Source organism: Terrapene carolina, unplaced genomic scaffold (genome assembly GCF_002925995.2).
Source record: "Terrapene carolina triunguis isolate 2854851 unplaced genomic scaffold, T_m_triunguis-2.0 Scaffold192, whole genome shotgun sequence".
In the NCBI taxonomy this organism is placed as follows: Eukaryota; Metazoa; Chordata; order Testudines; family Emydidae; genus Terrapene; species Terrapene triunguis.
In genome coordinates this window covers 15,532,578-15,553,509 of record NW_020664543.1, presented here as the reverse complement: position 1 = coordinate 15,553,509, position 20,932 = coordinate 15,532,578, and the positions used below count along the sequence as shown (strand labels likewise).

General features: G+C 48.1%; 3 protein-coding genes across 4 annotated transcripts in view; 1 reads left to right on the top strand and 2 right to left on the bottom strand.

Moving 5' to 3' along the window:
• The window catches only part of CDK3 (cyclin dependent kinase 3), an 8,902-nt gene extending 4,454 nt beyond the window's left edge, over positions 1-4,448 (bottom strand). The window contains exons 1-3 of the mRNA XM_024206727.2: positions 4,321-4,448; positions 3,228-3,305; positions 726-846 (exon numbers count right to left, since the gene is read on the bottom strand). Of these exons, the coding sequence (XP_024062495.1) occupies positions 726-846; positions 3,228-3,305; positions 4,321-4,448 (327 nt within the window). The remainder of the gene's footprint in view (positions 1-725; positions 847-3,227; positions 3,306-4,320) is intronic.
• A 2,965-nt stretch (positions 4,449-7,413) lies between these two features.
• TEN1 (TEN1 subunit of CST complex) lies at positions 7,414-18,360 on the bottom strand. Its single transcript, XM_024206743.1, has 4 exons — positions 18,307-18,360; positions 10,678-10,862; positions 10,379-10,536; positions 7,414-8,445 (listed from the first exon to the last, which is right to left on the bottom strand). Exons 2-4 carry the CDS (start codon positions 10,764-10,766, stop codon positions 8,309-8,311), a joined length of 384 nt encoding a protein of 127 aa, XP_024062511.1. The 5' UTR covers positions 10,767-10,862; positions 18,307-18,360; the 3' UTR covers positions 7,414-8,308.
• Positions 18,361-20,648: 2,288 nt separating this feature from the next.
• Positions 20,649-20,932, top strand: part of ACOX1 (acyl-CoA oxidase 1) — a 33,996-nt gene continuing 33,712 nt past the window's right edge. Inside the window, exon 1 of one of the 2 annotated variants that reach the window (XM_024206740.1) lies at positions 20,649-20,852. In XM_024206740.1, the coding sequence (XP_024062508.1) occupies positions 20,744-20,852 (109 nt within the window). In that variant the 5' untranslated portion in view covers positions 20,649-20,743. The remainder of the gene's footprint in view (positions 20,853-20,932) is intronic. The other variant, XM_024206739.3, reaches the window with a different exon arrangement.

Below are 20,932 nucleotides of genomic sequence, written 5' to 3'. Positions count from 1 at the left end.
GATGGGCAGGGATGGTGTCCCTAGCCTCTGTTTGCCAGAAGCTGGGAATGGGCGGCAGGGGATGGATCTCTTGCTGATTACCTGTTCTGTTCATTCCCTCTGGGGCACCTGGCACTGGCCACTGTTGGAAGACAGGATAGTGGGCTAGATGGACCTTTGGTCTGACCCAGTAGGGCCGTTCTTATGTTCTTAACTTCTCTCCCACAGCCCAGATACTGTCACCCAAGCTCCATCCAAACCCATGACAGAGGTTCTGACCACAACCCAGCAATACACTGACAGGTCTCTATCCCTGCTGCCTTGGGGAGGGAAGGAGTCAAATCCACGCTGTGCTGTCATTGCCAGTGCCAGCAGCGTGTTGCTCAATATAAAAACAATTAGCAGTAGCTCCCTGGACTGTCTCCCCCCAACATCACTTGTTTTATTGTTGGTCAAACAAGCTGAGAAGTCTGGAAATGGCTGGGAAATTCATGAACCAGACAATACTGTCTAGAATCTTTCCGATCAAACAGCACCTTGGGCCTGACTTGTAGAGGTGCTGAGCACTCACCGCTCCCACTGCCTTCTGTGGGAGCTTACCAACAATTTCCGCTATCAATATAAAGTCTAACACACAGCGGAGCAGTTCTGGGTCCATCCAGCAGAGGGCAGCAGGTATAAACACAGCCTTACCCGCCTGCAGGTATTTTGCCAAGGTGGCACTCTTACTTCTCTAAACTTCGTACCTTTACCAAACTTAAAGGGAGCTCCCCTGTCCGGGACGAGTCCATGTACTTTTTCAAGTCCTGATTCAGATACTCAAACACCAGATACAGCTTCTTCTGACTGTGCACAACATCTAGAAGCCTAAGAACAAAACACAACCATACCCAGTCTTATTAAAAACAGTCCTGACCAGCTTTATACAGCAGTGCTCCAAACCAATACTTATTTCTGTAATGAAACAGCGGTAGAACAGGACAGTGGGTAACATAGATATGTTCTCTTCTAGCAGGCCAACAATCCCTCTGCTAGCTTCTTTTCTTCAGCAGCTGAATGGAATAGGATTTATTTGAAATGCCTTGTGCCTTACTAGCTATTATCTATCTTCTCTACATTATATTAGCAGCAGCTAGTTTGTAAGCGGGATAATAGGGCCAGATCACGAATTTGTGTAACTTGGCATAGCTCCATTGAAAGGCAGAGCTATGCCAGTTGAGGAACTGGCCCGTTGTATCTGGTAAGACTGGAGGGAAGAGTTTGGTGCGGGTGGCAAACCATCCTGCACGTGAATGGACATTCCTGAAAAGAACAAGGACAGCCTGATGAAAGCAAAAATGTAGCCAATACGCATTAGTTGGGTCATGGTGGATTCTCCATCACTGACCATTTTTAAATCCAGATGGGAGCTCTGCTCTCGGAATTACTGTGGGGAAGTTCTCCGGCCTGTGCTAGACAGGAGGTCAGACTAGATGATCACGATGGTCCCTTCTGGCCTTGGAATCTATCGGTACCTCTACACGGCAGTACAAATCCCACAGCACTGAGTCATAGGCGACAACTCCGTGGGTGCTCCGGGGCTGGAGCACCCATGGGGAAAAAGTAGTGGATGCTCTGCACCCACCGTCACCCAAGCACCCTGCCCCGCCTCACCTCCGCCTCCTCCCCTGAGCGCGCCGCGTCCCCGCTCTTCTGCCTACCTCCCAGCGCTTGCCACCACCGAACAGCTGTAGCAAGGAGGGAGGGGGGAGGAGCGGGAACGTGGCGCGCTCAGGGGAGGAGGTGAGGAAGAGGAGGGGCCAGGGCGGGGATTTGGGGAAGGAGTCGAATAGGGGCAGAGTTGGGGCAGGGACTTTGGGGCAGGGGTTGGGATGGGGGCGGGGCAGGGGTGGAGTCAGGGCGGGGGCCGATGGGGGTCGAGCAACCACCGGCGCCAGAATAAGTCGGCGCCTATGCACCGAGTCTTGGCACCTGGGTCAGCTGACCTGGGCTTCCAGGGCTCAGGCTGCAGCTCTGTAAAACTGCAGTATAGATGTGCAGCCTCGGGCTGGAGCCTGGGCTCTGAGACCCTCACCCTCGTGCGGGTTCTCAGAGCCTGGGCTCCAGCCTGAACCCGAACATCTACACTGCAATTGTATAGCCCCATGAGCCCGAGTCTGCTGACCCGGGCCGGCCGTGGCCGGTCTGTAGCTTTTTCAGTGAAGTGTAGATGTATTGAATCTAGCTGGAAGGGTAACTGTAATCTGCACCAGTCTGCTGCTGCTCTCCAAAACAGCCACTCCAGAGCTGCAGCTCTGGCCTGGATTTTAAGGAGGGGAGAGGAAATCTTGCTTGGGAAGGTCTTTCAGAAAGGAGCACGCCTTGACCAGGAAAGCTTGGTTGTAGCTGGGCAGCGCCGGCTAATGCTGAGAAAAGGGGCGAAGTTAACCAACCCCCCGAGAGTTGGAGCCCTGCTGTAAGACACCCTGTTGTTTTTCATAGCCAAAGCATGGCATTCGGTTTCCTTGGCCATCTAGCTCATTTCTGTGGATTTGGTGTCTGATTGTCAACACCCGGACACATTTTTACATCATGTTTCCTGCATTTGAATTTCTCCACAAAAGTCTCGCAGCCACGGTCATCTTCTCCATTAGCTCAGCAAGGTGACCAAGTTTAAAAAAAAACAAAAAACACCAAGGACATTTCCAGGGGAAAAACAAAGTTTAAGATGCTCAATGGAGAAAAAGGCCATTAAGTTCTCTACAGCACTAATGCAACCGCAGAAAGAAAAAGAAACACATGAAGACTACGAAATTGTAAATTTGCTCCACTTTGAACGCTAATTCACGCTGTTCACAGAGATTGTTCATCTGATTTTTAAGTTCCAGACACTTCTTAATGTGTGGCTGTGTCTAAAAATATAACCCATCAACTGGAACTGTGGCCTTTTCCATTGCCCTGTGTCAGGGTAATGACTCTGAATAACACTCAGCGACTTTGATAGGCACTGTTTGAAAAATAGCTAAGTGAGTGGTTAGGGCAGAGAGCGAGCAGAAAACGATGTTTTATACGTGACTGACTGAGAAATGCCTTGTCCGTTTCCTTTTTATCAACAACCCTTTTACTTGGTACACACAAAGCTGGGAGATGTTGGTTAACATCCTTATGCGCCTCAGCTTGACACAACTGCACTTGATCAGTAGTGAGTGAGTCGTATTGCAATGACCCGGCCGCCCCAATTCCATGGCCAGACTGAGTGCTTCGCTTACCTCACTATGTTTGGATGCTTAAGTTCTTTGAGCAGAGAGATTTCTCGGATTGCTGTACTCGGAACCCCTTCTGTCTCCCTATGGGGAAAAACAGACTTTATTGCATTCCTATTATTTCCTGGGGTGATATTAGCAGGTAAATGCCAATTCAGCTAGTCATGTGGCTCACAGACATCTTCCTTTCTGACCTTTCTTTTTGGTGGATACTCACAGGGGCTTAGGACAGAAAATATAAGGTTTCTCGATCCAGGACCCTCTCCATATGTATCTAGACAACTTAGGCCTAGATTTTTAGGAGAGCTCAGGATCAGATTTTCAAGTGCTCAGCACACATAACTGGGGCCAGAGCTCAGTCATACATGTCATTGTGGGTGAGGTGTGCTCCTGAAAATCTGGCCTTTCTTTATACGGCCAAGTGAGAGCCCTAAGCCAGCCTGGTTGTCCCACTGGCATGCGCAGAGTCAGCCTAGCCAAGTTCCAACAAGTGTTGGCCCTGGTTTGAGGCTGTCCATGCTAGGGAGAGAACTGCTTTAAGACCAGCTTGAGGAGGAGCAAGCGGAGGGGAATGTTATGACAAGGAGCATACAAGCCAGTTTCTGTGGCACAGGCTATCTTAGAATACTTGTTCTCAGACTGAGGCGTGTTTCCCATTCCTGTCGGGGAGCTCTTAGCTTGTCATGCTGATCAGTAAGTTTGAATGAGGGGTGAGGATTGTGTGCAATTAGGAAGGTTAGGCCTTGTCTACAGTGCAGCACAAACTGGCCTGGCTAGATGATGGTTCTCGAGTATGGTTTGGACACAGCTGTGCTTGATAACCATTTCAAGCTTGACTGGAGATGGCACGGGTTGCTGCTCCCTTCTGGACCAGGTTTTGATCCTAAGAGGTCTAGACTATGCTATAGACAGGCCCAGCAGGGCACTATCGTGGCTTCTTAATGCTGTGATGTGGGTTGCCTAACCATGTTACAACAGTAGCTGTGTTGGGTAAACATTTCAGACACGGTTTCAAACCCTAGCGTTGGCATGACCCTAGAGTTCTGGCTTTGGGGTGGAATGTGTGAGCTGGACCCTGGTTGGGAGCGTGGACACTCACGAATCCAGACGGATCTTCTTCAGAGCCACCAGCTGGCCTGTCTGTTTGTTCCTCGCCTTGTACACCACTCCATAGGTGCCTTCCCCAATCTTCTCCACCTTCTGGAACACATCCTGGAACGTGTCCATGGTCCGTCAGCAGGCTTGTCACTGAAACATTCCTCCATTCATTAGTCAGAGTCCCACTTTGCCATTTCAGACCCGCACATTTTAACATTGCCCTCTGCTTCAGAGTACCAGCAGGCCCCGCCTTTCAATGAACATCCCAGAAACTGAAGGTATTGTTGGATGGAAAAAGGTACTGCAATTGCATTAAACCCTTTCCATCGCAATATCCCATCCGTTCCCTAACCCCTGCAAAGAAAACTCCCTTTAATAATACCCCACAGTGTAACCACATTCAGCAGCCTAGAGGCAGTGCTTATGTTTATTCACATCCAAACAAGAGCCTCAAGGCATGTCTCATGGCAGTGCTACTCTATAAACAAATGTGCAAATCCCAAGCTGTGCTACATACTATACATAGGCAGGGAAGATGCTTGCCCTCCAATGCAAAACCTCCAAGCTGTTTCAGTCCAGTGCCTCAAGCAATTCTCAACTACCCTGGGTTCAATTTCTAATGCACACATCAGTCACTAAATACCCCTCCTGAATTAAATAATACAGTTATTAGGCGAATACGTTGGAGAAAATGACTAGTAGTCAGAGGACTGGACTGATCCTGACCATCTAAGATCAATCTCTCGCTCAAAGATGCCTGTCTCCTCCTGTGACTTTGAACAAGCCACTTACTCACCCTGCCTCACCGTCCCCTTTTGTTAAATGGGCTTGGGGGCTGTGAGAATGAGTTATGAATTAAAAGCCCTATTAGCGCTAAGTATTACTGCTATGTACATCTTATCAGTTCAATACCATCCGCTCTATTTTCAACCAACAGTCTCCTAATTAGGTGTAAAACCATTTGTCCTTTCCCAGCCCGAGTAGCCCCAGGCCTCCCTGTATTAAACTTCCTAAAGCCGACTCTGATGGCCTGTAGAAAATGGTCCAGCTGCAACCGTGTCCCTTGTGATGGGCCATAATTACTGTATTGCTCTTCCCCCTATAAGTCTATGGCTAGCATTTCTGCATGAAAACTGGCCCCTGCAGCCTGTGGGGAAAGAGATCTAATACTTTAAAGATGGATTTGCCATAATATACCAGCTTTCCTTCAATATTTAACTTAAATACTGTGAGGTTGGAGGGTAGGTTTTAAGGCAGGCATGCAGCCCCTCCTATGCAGGCTGGGCAGTTTCTGCACTCAGTTTCCTGTGTCCAGTGTGAAATGGCCATCTCCTCTCCATGCCCACTGTATGCTCCTGCCCACATGCTTAGCTCACCTTCTCACTGTAGCCTTCCTGCTGATCTACTGGGTTGCCAAAGGGTCAAAATTCATTCCACTCTCGTGCCTAGGTCATTTGACCACTAGGGGGAGACATAATTTAAAATGTTATGGTGTCTAAGTTACAATCAAATGCACTCGCTGGTGCTGGCCACTGCTGGGGTAAGAGGAAGAAAGAATTTTGTTCAGTGGCCTTCACACCCTTCCAGCTGTTAGCCAGCTGGGGAGGATGACGACCCAGACAAGGGACACAAGCAGAATTGCAGTGGAAGAAATGTAACATGACGGGGGATCAATTTAGTTACCCCGTTTTCCACAATCTTAAGTATAATTGCTAACAAAATCAATATGATAATAAAAGTGGGAGATCGACAGCGACTGTCCAGGAAACAAGTCACTTAGGGGCTCATCCTCCATGCTGAGGGACAGCTGAGAACTGTGCAGGGACAGAGCGTACGCTCCTTGGGGCGTGTTTATACTGCACCTAGCACAACGGAGTCATAGTCCATGACCAGAGCGCCTCGGCGCGACCATAATACAAATAACTTTAATAAATGCCTTTATGCCTTGCAAAATGGCCAACAAACATCTACCAGCCCAAGCAGTCTGCCCTTAGTAAGATGATGGAGGGGGGGGTTTACTTATCAGGCCAAAAAAAAATTTGGTTTTGGCTTGTAGTATTCTGTAAGGCTGCCTCAAGAGGCTCTCAATTCCAATGTAAAGCAAAGGGAAGAGGCCTCTTTATGCCACATTTACTGTATTAGTCACGGTTCTCTTCCTTGGCGACTCTCTCCCATACCCTCTGACGATGTGGAATGGCAGGGCATACATGCGTCCACTGACTGCACAGATCTTTGGCATGGCTGTGCGAATAATGACCTAAAATGTCCTCAGTTGTTCCACAGCTGGGCTAGTAGCTTAAAAACTAATAGCCCAAATTAAGATGGTTCAGGCCACCCACAAAATAATTGTATCTGAATGTTACTAGTAAGTTGTAATGTGTGCATGCTCTAGTCCAGGCCTTTGGGAGAACCAAACTACATCTCAAGACTCCATCTCAGGTTTTACAGTGAGCCCAGAGCACATGAAGACAAGGCTTAATAACTGTGTGAATAAACATACAGTGCAACATAATCAAACAAGATAGTGAGCTGTATAAATGATAGGCAAGTCTCAGGTCTTGGTTTCAGGCACCAGGTAATGTGGAACCTAATATACACCTAGCTCCCTCTGGCTTCCGTATTGGGAATTCTCTAGCTAGAGTTTCTTTTATTGTATGTCACCACAGAATCTACAAGCCAAACAAGTAACTGAAGTGCAAAGTGTTGTCCAGTTGGACGTCACAGTGAATGCTGCTCCCCACCTCTCCTTGGGAGATTTTCTAGAGCAGTTGAGTTTGTTTGTTTTATTCCCCTCCCACAGACATTCTCTTTCCCCACCCCACGTTAATGTTTGTCTTCATTTGCAGCAGTATGGCTTTGGTAAACAGATAGGTCTTGTAGTGTGTTCTGAAGGTAGACAAGCCTTGATGTAGTCTCATGTCCTCCTCCCGTAACTCTTCCAAAGCCAGGTACCCTTGAAAGAGACCCATTATTAAAGAACACCCCCCTGACTCAGTTCCCTGTGTCTTCAGCAGAGTTACAGCAGGGATGAATTCAGGCCCCTTAACACGAATGCAGTTTTTTATCACTAACAGAAGCAGGCTGCATGCTCTTTTCATCTCCTTTATTTATGAACATTTCAGTCAAAGAACACGTTCAGTACAATAATAAAACAGAGACAATTTAGGTTTTCTTAAAGGAAAGCACCCCCAGGATCAGACTCTCTCCTACTCTCGTCCTGTAAAGGAGGGAAACAAATGACTAACCTCCGTCTGCGGGGCACCACAATTTTATATTTCAGAATTCATTGGGTCAAATTCCTTCCTCAAACGCACGCACCCAACTCCCACTGACGCCAACAGACACTGTCCACGCTCGTCTCAGTCTGAGCTATTGACTTTAACTGCAAAGATGCACCAGCTAGTGTAATAAATTGGTGCGTCATTTTCTTGTTTCTAGAGACCTGGGTTCAAATCCTGACTCAGCTCTTGTGTGATGAGGATTTGGTCTTGTCCTCTGAACAGATTTGCTTGAAGTTGCCATTCAATTCAGCATGCTTCCCAGTCTCTTTTCCAGACAGGCTTGAGCACTGGAACGGTGGGAGTTTGTAAGGGTCAGGACTGAGGTGCACTGGCAGAGCTGCATGGGGCCCATGACTGGAATAGTGGAGGGTATTTCAGATTAGGTCTGAAGCTTATTGACAGAAGTGTGAGGGCGAACCAGCTTAAACCTCTGGTATCTCTGACTTTCACAGGCACTCAGTTCATCCCATTGATGTGACGGGACAGAAAAGAGTGATAAAAATGAGACCCTGAAAACACCTAAGGCAAATGCACGTTCGGAGGACATCCAAAACCTGAAACACTGTGGAAAGGGGCAGCAACCTCGGAACAGGATTGGGGCTCATGGTGCCAAAACAGCAAAAGAGCAGCGGGATGCAGAGAAGGACGGAAGGCAGGTGATGCATTTGAGACCTGGACTCAGTCCAACAACACCTTCCTCCAGCAAGGCTAGGAGGCACTGCTCTCCACCTGCCCCTGTCTCTCTCGGAAATATTGCCGCTGCTCCTGTATTGCCTGCTCCAGCAAGGGCAGATTCATCCCTTCCACGCACGTCAGCACCCGAGCCTTCAGCACAGGCCCCTCACCTGCAAATATAAAATACTGAATGCAGCTTCTGGAGAGGAGAACTGTTACGTAGCATCTTTTGCACAGACTGAACCCCCACTGTTACATACTAGGACTTGAAAGAGAAATTGAGAGAGAGGCAGGAGAAAATAAGGGGTTGAGCTGAACTTTAAAAATAGGCGGCGAGCGACTGAAGCAGAGAGTTATGGGGAGATTGTTCCATAGAGCAGGAGCTGTGGCAGGCCAGGAGTCCTGGGTTCTGAAACTAGCCCTGTCGCTGACTAGCTGTGGGACTTTCTGGTCTTGTCCTGTTTCATTGCCTCACCTGCAAAATGGGAACAATTCCCTGTGGTGCTGTGAGACGGAAATCATTTGTGTTTAGACTGTGCTTGGAGACAGTCAGCTGGAAGGCAATCCAGAAAGGCATGGTGTTACAAATCATGTATGTAATCAGTCTCAAACTAATTAAGAAGAATTCCACTCACTGATGATGATTATTACAAGGTGTTGCCTGGGACAAAGCCACTCAGCTTCACTTGGCAGTCGTACAGCCAAGCCAACATTTGCTTTCTACGTTTTATAATGCAAATAAAATGATCCTCCGAGCACCATAATAAATTGGATCTGGCGCCCTTCATCACCGAGCTTGTCGGACTGCTTTCACGCCTCACGTACCAGGCCTCAGAGTGGGGATGTATTTGTGATGCTCTGAGGGAAGGAGAAGAGACGCAAAGATTTCTAAGCTGTGGCTCAAGGTAAACAGCGTGTTGCAATGTAGTGAGTTAAATGTGTTTGCAAATTACAAAATACAGATGAGGAAAGGCAATTACAGTTATTGAAAATTTAGGGTTGGGATAGAAAGGTTCGGGCGGGGCGGGGGGTATTCTCCTTAATTTCCCACGGTACATGTGCAGACACACATCCCTGCTGCGTTAGCTGTGTGGAACTTGCACTTTGCTCACTGTGTCGGCTGCTCAATGCACAAGCATCGGGTCCTGTTTGTGGAGCTATGCTAATCCCAAATGACTAGGATAGAAAATATTAATTTGTCTCTGTGGCACCTTCCCTCAGAGGATCTCCAAGCACTTTATAGGCTAATCAGTCCTCACAGCAACACTGTTAGCCTAATAATTACCCTCCTCATTTTACAGATGGGGAAACTGAGGCAGAGGACAGGGGCGTGACTTTCCCAAGGTGTCAGTGAGTCAATGGCAGAGTCAGGAATAGAACCCAGATCTCCTGACTCTCAGTCCTGTACTTTAAAACTAACCTTCCTCCCTATAACATGGGTTCACTGCAATTCATTTCAGCTAAAACATTCATTTTAAAGTACACTTCTTGGTTTTAGCATCTATGCTTTAAATGAGGGAAATGATATTATTTTACGATCAAACGTGTCTTCTAATGTTGCCACTTCCTAAGACTTTGAAACACAAACACGCTGAGCTGCACTAGGCTGTCCCAAGCCTCCGCCGAGAACACCAGTTTCCCTGTAACCAACTGATTAACTGCATAGTGATATCAAAGAGTAGCGATCACAGCGTTCCGAGATAAGGCTATCTTTTAGAGAGGAAAGGTCCTTTATCATAGCCACAAAAGTAGTAATATTTGGCATTTCTCTAGCGCCTTTCATGTGCCAATCTCAAAGTACTTTATGAAGGTGGATAAGGATATTATACGTGGGGAAACTGAGGCACGGGGCAGAGGAGTGATTTGCCCAAGGTCACACAGGAAGTCAGTGGCAGAGTTGGAAATAGAACCTGCTCTAACCATAAAACATGCTGTGTCTCAGAGTGAGTTTGAATGATTTTCTTCACCTAATAGAACAGTTGCTTTGGGTGGAGAGGGAGAGCAAAGGAGGACAGAGGCCTAACCAGTGCATGTTTTTTTCCTTTCCTCAGACGAACAGACAGCTCCTCCTTTCACGTAAGGAGAAAACAAAGAAGCACTTACCATCCCTCTGCTCAATCTCTCCCAGAGCCACATATAGGGATCCAAGCTGGGCTTGGAACGGTTCCACAAATTTGGTGCAAACACAGACCTGGTGCTGGACTGAACTGCGCAGGGCTGTCAGGATGGCTTCAGACTGGACCATGTCATAACAGTGTAACCTGAAACACAATCGATTCAGTGAACTCAGCAGCAGGGACCCTAAAAAGTGAGTTGAAAGGACGCAAGGAAGAAAAAAGGAACTACAGACGCGACAGAGACACTTTTGAAAGTAGCGTTGGCCTGCAAAAAGCTGCTCTCACCTGCCAAATGTTCGCAGGGTCTCCCCATCTGCGACTGATCCAGAGTTAATCTCCCAAGGAAAATAATAAACACCAGGACTGGGCAGCATCTTGCAGAGCTGCTGCTGCAGGTTCCACAAGCAGACAAAATTCTGGGCAGGTATTTAAAGGGATGTTAGTCAACCTTTATAGGCCCCAAAATGTACCTACAAAAAACCCAATGGATGCATTAAGGCCTTATGTATAAAGATATTTTCTCTTGATTGAGAGGTTTAACAATAATCACTAAGTACTATCTTCAAAGTGCTACACAAACTTTAATTCTCATAACTGCTCTGGAACAGGAACATACTTACCCCATTTCACGAGAGGGGGTAAATTGAAGCACAGAGAGAATAAGATTTGCCCCACAGTGGGTCAGCAAAAAAGCTGAGCTTAAAGGACTTGGGAGTTTCTTGCTCCCAGCCCTGTGATCAAGCCGCTAGATTACACTGCCTCTCCGAATATTCCTGGGGTCCCGAAGATCCTATACAGAGGTGATTGTGGTAGTGTGTGTACACGACACTATAACCCACATAGTAACTAAGGCCTCAAAATTGAGTTATTGCTATTGTCACGGAGTATGGGGGGACTCAGGGCCCTGCACCCCCGTCCTGCGATTCACCATGACTCTCAGCCAGCCAATAAAGCAGAAGGTTTATTTAGACAACGGGAATACAGTCCAAGACAGGTCTTGCAGGCACAGACAACAGGACACCCCTCAGTTAGGTCCATCTTGGGGTCCTCGGGCACCCCAGCCCTCTTGGGGAGGTCAGAGCCCTCTCTGCCTCCCAGCCACCTCCCCGGCCTGCTCCTGAGACTCTGCCTTCAGCGACCCCTCCCACAGCCTTTGTTCAGTTTCCCGGGCAAAGGTGTCACCTGGCCCCAGCCCCCTCCTGGGTTCTCATGTTACATGCTCAGGTATTCTCCGTAGGTCAGTCTCCCATCCCCCCATTGCAGACTGTCCTAGCCACACTTCCCTGTCAGCATTCACAGACCACATTAAGAACAGTCCCAGTTCGTCACCGCTATTTAATACCCAGGCAAGTATTAAAACCTTTTAGTAAAGACAGACCAGCGAGCTGACAGAATAAAAGCCCAAGGTCTAACAGCTAGATTTATCCAACAGTCTGCGGAAACCCAGAGTGGCTGCAGCCTTTCACAAAGGTGTACTGCTGGTGCAGCTAAAGAGACTTCCGCCTTTCCCCTGTGAATGAATGAACTGAAAATCAGTCGTATAATATCAAACACTGATAGTATATGATGTGCCACATATAGCTGTAAAATGGGGGACTTGATGGAATCTAATACAACTTCAAATGGGGATACAGGCCGTCCTCGAGTACAAAGGAAGTCAACTATAAGTAATACAGCGTTGGGCAAAATATTGTAAACTTTAGGAACAGGATTTGCCTCATGGGAAAGAAAGAGGTTGCGTTCCTATTGATTTATTTTAGCTAAAGTAATAAAGTGAAGCAGTAAGGCTAAACAAGCATGCTTCTGCTATCCAGTTAGTGAAATACACCTGTGCTAAAAAAAGGCCGTAAATAAAAAGAAATGAGTCAAATAGTGTGTTTATAATGCTAAGGACCATTGACCACCGAATGGAATAATCCAAAATGTAACTGCTTGGTAAATAATGCACAGACTCAGCTCAGCCATACATGCTAAGATCCAACCATTGTTGTTAAAACAAGGAGAACAGAAATGGAAGATGGATACGCTGTTCTGACCTCCTAGACAACCACAGTTCTTGACGTGACTTTGCCCTGTGTAATGGACTGCTAAAACAAGCTTAAAGAGCATCAAAGAATATGGAAATTATAGGAACTTTAAACTGGACTTTTCAGCTGCTAGCAGAGTGTTGATGGAGAAACTGCAATTTGAGCGAGCATAACTGCAAAACTGGCCAAAAGTATGCACCCCAAAGAGAAAGCAACTTGCAGAGAGCGTTCAAGGTATGTCCCACGGTGGCTGTACCAATAGTTATGGTTACCTTGTCCTACACAAGCTGGTCTGACAAGATGTGTTGCACAAAGAGACTGGAAAATTCCAGTTCCAGCAGCAAGAGCTCATATCTTGTTCCCTGACTGGCTTGTGAGAGAGAGACTCACTCACTTTGAGTTAATATTTCAAAACTTTGGAAGGCTGGGTCACCATACAATTAGTCCATGCCAGCACTTCCAAGAGGAACCAAGGTGGACCACCCAGCAAAAACAGGCCTGTCTCCTTCAACACATCGCTTCCTGAAAGCTGAGGACACTGAGAAGGGAGAAGACTGAGGTCTGGGCCAGCCATGTGGAAGCTCTCCTGGTGACATCAAGTCCTTATCTCAGATAGGCACTTCTAACTGTCTTTCTATTTTCCAGGCATTCAGGTTGCCCATTAGCATATGGGCGGGGCGGGGGGGGAGGAACTGTCCTTCACTCACCTGTGTTTGTAGAGTCAACTCCTGTTGTGAACAATAACTGAGCTGAAAGCTAACAGATCAGCAAAGATCTGGTGATAAGTAATGTGACAGACTGTCAATATCCTGCTATATCCTGGACAAACCTTATGGAATTAAGCTAAACGTTACTGAATTAAATGAAACCGTATTGAATTAGGTTGAATACCTTTTAGGTCTATTGTATTATTTAAAATGCAATTGTGGTGTTGTAAGATTGTATGCATCTTTTCAAGGGACTTGACTAATGTAAATGTTAGGAACGTCAAAGGACTTTTTGGGACAATGCGTAGAAAGCGGATTTCTAGGAAATACCTGGGCAATGAGGGGAATGCAAGTGACCCACTTCAAATCCATTCTTCGGAAGCTACGCCCTGGAGAGAGAAGCTAATTGTCTGCTACTTTACCAGCTCCTGAGATCAAAGATGCCTGAGCTATATAAAAAGTGGACTAAACATGTCATGAATGTGCCATTTCTGAGCTGAGGCTGTTATGAACTTGACAAACAAGAGACCCCTTTGGAGTCTGAAGGACTCATTTGCCAGTTGTCACTAGTCACTTGTTGGAGACAGCTGGTGGCAGGGGGATCTCTAGTAAGCTTATTAGCGTGTGTGTAGGTTCTTTTATTAGTTTTAATGTTTTCACTGTAGTGCTTTTTACCTTAAGAATAAAGTAAGCTTGCATAGGAAGTCCTGTGGTATCTTATAACTGTAGCCATTACACCTGTTAAATGTCTTTGAAGAGAACCCAAGCAGGCCTGTTTAAGCAGACTGGCTTTGCTGGGAATACCACTGTGAAGGCAGGGAACTGTTCAGCTTGGACGTACCCTGTTCAGAAGGCAGCGAGACGTGGGTCTCCACCCATTGGAGGTGATGGCCAGGGGAACCGAAAGCCTGAGAGTGAGTGAAAACAGGTGCATCTGCCCTGAACTCTGACAAGTAACACACAGACTTTCTGTTGGGTGATGACCCAAATCAGTCAGTTGACCGCATCCTGAAGCTAAGTACCTATTAGTAAGAAAGCGTATGTGCTTGTGTATGTGTTTTAAAGATTATCACAAATGTGTGGGTGTCTGTTTTGTAACCGGTTCCAATCAAGATTGTTGCAGAATAGTTTTAAAACTGAACAAGTTACTTTTGTTAACTGGAATTATAGAACACGGTGCATATATCTACCATAGTTAATGGTTTCACTCGGCCTTTCAAGTTCTAGGTGTATACAGACATAAGACAAAGTGTGGAAGCTTTTTGAACTGTCACAAACATAGGCAATTATCTTAGGTCATTTGGAGGGTCAGTCACATCCTACAACTAAAATACACCTCTACCTCGATATAATGCTGTCCTCGGGAGCCAAAAAATCATAGCACATTATAGGTGAAACCGCGTTATATCGAACTTGCTTTGATCCACCGGAGTGCGCAGCCCCGCCCCCCCGGAGCACTGCTTTCCCGCGTTAGATCCAAATTCGTGTTATATCGGGTCGCGTTATATCGGGGTAGAGGTGTAATTCATTGGGAAATAGGCTAAAAGGGTTGACTAATGTAGATCTATTGGGAAGAAGACCTTGGTGATTGGGCATGTAAGTAACTTACCAAATTTGTTTTGTGATCTAGCAGTGGATGGTTTTTCCTCTGAGTTAGCAGCACTAGAGTTGATAACCAATTGGCATGAGGCCCTATCCTTAGGGACTCTTGTCAAAAATTTAAACAAAGTCACCTTTCCAAATTAGTAATTATCAATGTTTTCTACTGTGGTTGTGTAACTTGATTCCGAAATCTGAAGGGCTATACTGACTGATTTTCTAACTTAGTAATAACAGAAAGTAAATGGAGTTAGACCTACCTACACCCAGTCTGAATTTGACCTATAGGTTCTACAAATGAAGGAGTCCTGGTCAAGACAAGATTGTTCCCTGTTGTACATTTACTACTGCAGGGGTAGGCAACCTATGGCACGCGTGAAAAACACGGCACGTGAGCTGATTTTCAGTGGCACTCACACTGCCCGGGTCCTGGCCACCAGTCCAGAGGGCTCTGCATTTTAATTTAATTTTAAATGAAGCTTCTTCAACATTTTAAAAACCTTATTTATTTTACATACAACAATAGTTTAGTTATATATTACAGACTTATGGAAAGAGACCTTCTAAATACGTTAAAATGTATTACTGGTACGCGAAACCTTAAATTAGAGTGAATAAATGAAGACTCGGCACACCACTTCTGAAAGGTTGCTGACCCCTCTACTACTGTATTGAACCACCTACTTTCAAATGGGTTTTCATGCACTTCCCTTGAGAAATTATTTAGTAGCTCTCACTGTCATGTTACAGAAAACTTGCTTCAGAAGTAGCAGACAGGATAATCTCACCTTACTACTCTCACCTCTGGCATGTTGGGATCAGGCTATTTAGTGTTTACTATAGGTATTAAAGTTTCAGGAACCATTGTAATGCCACCTTCCTGGGTGGAGCCTGTATCACCTCAGCTATAATAATACTTTACACTAATGTTGCCTTCCATACAGGGATCTCAAAGTCTTTAGCAAACATTAATTAAGAAGCTCCCAACACCACTTTAGGGACAAACATATTTACTGCTCCCATTTACACATGGGGAAATTGAGGTTAAAGGACCTGCTCATATTTATACAGCAGATCAGTGGTAGCTATTTTTATCCTAGAAACCGAACACAGGAGTCCTAACGCTCGGTCTTGTTCTGCAGCCATAAGACCTTCTTTCCTCCGTGACAGAGACTGTCAAAAAGTGGCAAATACAGCTGGAACACTTGTGAGATCAGCAACTTCCTGCTGCTTCAGTATATGTATATGGGAGTCAGGTTCCTTAACTCCATTTAAGAGCTTTAATACATGGAGATCTCTCTCCACAGCCCTAGTCCAAAATCAATGGAAGCTCACTTGTTGGCTTCACTACATCCCAGCAGCCGAGCACATGGAGTAGTCATTTCTCCTTTCAAACTACACTTCCTGATGCCCTCAGCGGCGTATGTGCAATGGGCCCAGCCATTTAAGGGTGTCATCATCAGCCATGTGGAAAACCAGTAGCCCACTGTCAAAATAAATCAGGGATGCTCTTAGCTCACCCCCCCCCCCCCCAGCACCCTGCATCACCACCTCTTGCTTAGAGACTAAAATATACCCATGTCCAAAGTTCCCTCTATGCCACACTGGTGCACTCCCCTCCTCCTGGCAGGGCCCCCACAGTACGCCAGCCTGTTGTGCACAGGAGCTCCTTCCCCAGGAGACAGTGGGAAGCAGGAGTGAAGCTCCTCATAGCCAGGAGAAAGGGGGAGCAAAGATTCCAGCACACCCACCCCAAGAACCTGAGGAAGGCAGAAGATTCCTGATCAGCTTCCTCTCCCCAGGCCTGAAGGGTACATAAGGGCTCTGCATCCCACCCAGCCCCGCCAGGCCTTGGTGAGGAGGCAAAGATTGTAGCAGCAGGGCCCATTGAAAAGGCTACAGGGCAGCACTAACTAATTTTGGCAGGGAAGCACAAACTGATATGGAGAGCGGGAAGCAGCAGTAGGGTTGCCAGGCATCTGGCTTTGAACCAGAATGCCCCATCGAAAAGGGACCCTGGCGGCTCCAATTAGCACCAGTGACCGGGCCATTAAAAGTCTGGTCAGCGGCGCAGCGGGGCTAAGGCAGGCTCCCTGCCTGCCCTGCCTCCACATGCTCCTGGAAGCGGCCGGCATGTCTGGCCCCTACACACAGGGGCGATCAGGGTAGCTCTGCAAGCTGCCACCACACCCAGTGCCGGCTCCACAGCTCCCATTGGCCGGGAACTGTGGCCAATGGGAGCTGTGGGGGCGGTACCTGCAAGTGCAGGCAGTGCGCACCGCGCAGAGGCACCTGGCTCCTCTTCCTAGGGGAGGGACATGCTGGCCACTTCCTGGCAGGGCCAGCTCCAGGGTTTTTGCCGCCCCAAGGAGCAAAAAGAAAAAAAGAAAAAAAATAAGCCGCGATCGCCATCTGTTCCACGGCTGCCGCTTCATTCTTCGGCGGCAATTCGGCGGCAGGTCCTTCGCTCCGACAGGGAGTGAGGGACCCGCCGCTGAAGAGCCGGACGTGCCACCCCTCTCCGTTGGCCGCCCCAAGCACCTGCTTGCTGGGCTGGTGCCAGCCCTGCTTCCTGGAACAGCACAGAGCCAGGGCAAGCCTACCTTAGCCACACTGTGCCACCGACCAGGAGCCCTCTGAGGTAAGCGCCGGCTGGAGCCCGCACCCCGATCCCCTTCCTGCACCCCGATCCCCTGCCCAAGGTCAGAACCCCCTCCTGCACCCCAAACCCCTCATCCCCAGCCCCACCCAAGAGCCCACAACCCAATCCCCTGCCCTGCCCAGACCAGAGTCCCCTCCCACACCCTGAACCCCTCATTTCTGGCCCCACCCTGGAGCCTACACCCCCAGCTGGAGCCCTCACCTCCTCCCACACTCCAATTCCCTGCCCAAAGCCCAGTGAAAATGAGGGAGGGAGGCTGGAGTGAGTGGGGGAAGGCAGGGCCTTAGAGAAGGAGCAGGTGTGGGGCCAGGGTGTTCAGTTTTGTGCAATTAGAAAGTTGGCAACCAGCAGCAGCAGCAATTGACTGGGGGAGGAGGGAAGCAAAAGAGTGAGCGATGGAAAGAGGAGACAATGAAGGGGGAAAGAAGGAAGAACAAGGAGGGGGAACTGGAGGGTTTGGGGGCAGTCCGTGAGGAAAGGATAGCTGGCAAGAGTTCAGGCGACCCGGAGAGGGTGTATAAGGGGATCAAGGGGTTTGTGCTCCGACACTCTGCAGGAACAGTGTCTCTCCTCCCCAAAGCCTGGGGGCCACCTCATGTTCAGTGCTAGAGAGAATTAGCCATTTACTTCCTGGGGCTTAGTCAGGAACCTGTCACTCATGCTAAGGGGAGCTTAACTCACCAAGCAACCTGGCAGTGGCAGGGCTGCTTCCCCCACATTTTGTGTCACGTGTCTGTTTCCTTAGCTCACAGCTGGGGCATTGGGCACCCCCATTCCCCACCCTTTTGCCTCTGATTTCTCTTTCAGGATCTTTAGGGCCTGCTCTGTGGTTTTTTCACCCTCCGTTAGGGTCTCTGTGACCCTCCCTCATTCTCTTGGGACCCTTGGGGGAGAGGTCATACAATGCACTGCCCCTTACCTCTCTCCCTAGGACGTTTGCTTACACACACACACCCGGAACCTGGAAGCCAGAGAGAGCTCTGCAATAAATCTCCTCCCCCTGCTTTCCCACGTGGCCAGGCGCCTGGCCACATGATTAGACGAAATTGCTCAGCCCAGTCTTCCCTTGCAGGTGGCAGTTGCAAAGCCCTGCAGAGGAACTTATGCCAGTGAATGTGCATAGTCAGGTTCTCTCCCAGCTATTTAAAGAATGTCTGTCTCCATTAATCACTCCCTCTGCTTTGTGCCAATGATGTGTGGCAACCGGAGGCTTTCATAGTTATTGACTCCTTCCCACATAGTTCTGAAAAATGTATTACACAGGTGCATTGGACAGGGGGCAATCACAGTTTCTGAAGGTAGGAGGCTAGATATGCATCTAAAATAGAGAAATCCAGGCCACTAACTTATGTTTAGTACCTATACAGTGTTATGAAGCTAAAGGGCTACACTTCGTCCGTTTCACCAGATATATTTATTTGTGTTGATTTTAAAATTAAATTGTGAAATAATCTTCGTGGAGAGGTACCTCTTTGGTGGATAGCGGAGGGGACTGGGAATGCTACCTGGATTCTATTTCCAGCTCTGATGCTACTGGCAGTGGACTAGTTTATGCTCAGTTTGAGTGCCCATTTATCTAATTTAGTTTGAAAACTGATTTCGTTAAATCGATGCAGTTTTTGGTGAGAACACTCTTAAATCAGTTTAAGGCTTTATATCAAAATAGTTTATTTTGTTTTGTAACAGCTTTGCAGTGCCTAGCATAATAGCACCCAGACCTGTTTGCAATATGTTAAATAACAAATGTGCACTTAATTGTAGGATGCTGGAGCTGTGGGTATGTCTACACTTACCCGCTGGTTCGGCGGCAAGCAATCGATCTTCTGGGATCGATTTATCGCGTCTTGTCTGGACGCAATAAATCGAACCCAGAAGTGCTCGCCGTTGACTCCGGTAATCCTGCTCGGCGAGAGGAGTACGCGGAGTCGACGGGGGAGCCTGCCTGCCGCGTGTGGACCGCGGTAAGTTCGAACTAAGGTACGTCGACTTCAGCTACAGTTGCGTACCTTAGTTCGAATTATAGGGTTAGTGTAGACCAGCCTGTAACTCATAAAGCCCTGCAAATTTATGTTTCTGTTTTGATTTACTGCTGTGCCTCTCAAGGTGTGCATGGGATCTCCAGTACTTGAGCTGTGCAGTGGATGCAGGAATGCACTGCTAGAGCCCTAAAACGTCACTGTTCTTTGCAATTAATTCACTGGACTGCACTAATTGCATTACAGAGCCCTGAAATAGTTACTTGTTGCAATGCATTTAGTTCCACCCCTTGTATATGCAGGGTGGGACTGATTGTGATTTCAACAACAACAAAAGACTTGCATGGCACATTATGCAAGTGATACCGAAGTTCAAAACCACAAGAACCTCAGTGGCCTTTTGGAGGAATATCCAGCATCTGCTCAGGATGTAGCTGTGCACGTCACTTGTGTCTATTTGCCAGTGCTATCCATTCCTGCTGTGGCAGCTAGTTCCTTCAAAATGTAGATGATCAGATTTAGGGTCTGGGTTTTTCCCCTTGTTGTGTTTTAAGACACAGCCTTTTAACTTCAGAGGGGTAGCTGTGTTAGTCTGAATCTGTAAAAAGCAACAGAGGGTCCTGTGGCTCCTTTAAGACTAACAGAAGTATTGGCAGTATAAGCTTTCGTGGGTAAGAACCTCACTTCTTGCATCTGAAGAAGTGAGTTCTTACCCACGAAAGCGTATGCTCCCAATACTTCTGTTAGTCTTAAAGGTGCCACAGGACCCTCTATTCCTTTTAACTTCTTAACCCATTGATCTTCCCCCTCCTGAGCACAATAACTCGCTGCCTCAACCTTTCCCTGCTATGCAGTGTTCCCCTGAAGGGTTGTCACCTACTAGGCTGTGGGCCCTGGCTCCAGTGCTTAATTTGTAATGAAAGAAGTGCCAGAGCTCAAGCAATTACGTTCATAACCGATACAGCAAACCCAGAGCCGGGGCCCAGCCCTGGCACGAATTAAGCACTGCCTGACCTGCTACTTGGCCAGAGCCCCACTGCACCTTTGCACCTTGCGCTAGGGTGAAGGAACTGCTGGGTCAGAGCTTCCCCCTCCTGATCACACCAGTGAATGAACCCCGGCCCCGCCCCCTGCAAAGAGCTAGCCTAGCGCTAGGCTACAACGCAGTCACCCAGCAGGCCCTTGCGCATGCGCGCGTGGTGAGTGACGGAGCCGCGCGCCAATCGCTTTCTCTTCAGGTCGCCGCCCTCTCCCGTACCACGCAAGGGGGCGGGGCTGGGAGCGAGGCTCGAAGCTGCCCGGCTGCTGCTGGCATTGACGCTCAGTCAGTCTGTGCGGGCTGGGTGGGGGTCACGGAGTCGGGGAGCCACCGCCATCGCCATGAACAAGGATCTGCGCAGGGAGCGTGACTCGGCCTCCTTCAACCCCGAGCTCCTCACCCACATCCTGGATGGGGGCGCCGAGCGGACCCGGCGCCGCAGGGAGATCGGTGAGCGCCTGAGCCCCCCACGATCTCTCAGGGGACCCTCCTCCTCACGGGACGGAGCCTCCCCGGACGCTCCTCCCCCA

Bases quoted from the DNA above. Each gene is read 5' to 3' on its own strand.
- TEN1 (XM_024206743.1), bottom strand. From the start codon at position 10,766: ATGCTGCCCAGTCCTGGTGTTTATTATTTTCCTTGGGAGATTAACTCT. The intron at 10,537-10,677 runs GTGAGAGCAGCT...ATTGTGTTTCAG, and splicing joins ACCCTGCGAACATTTGGCAG to GTTACACTGTTATGACATGG. The intron at 8,446-10,378 runs GTAAGTGCTTCT...TTATATTTGCAG, and splicing joins AGAGATTGAGCAGAGGGATG to GTGAGGGGCCTGTGCTGAAG.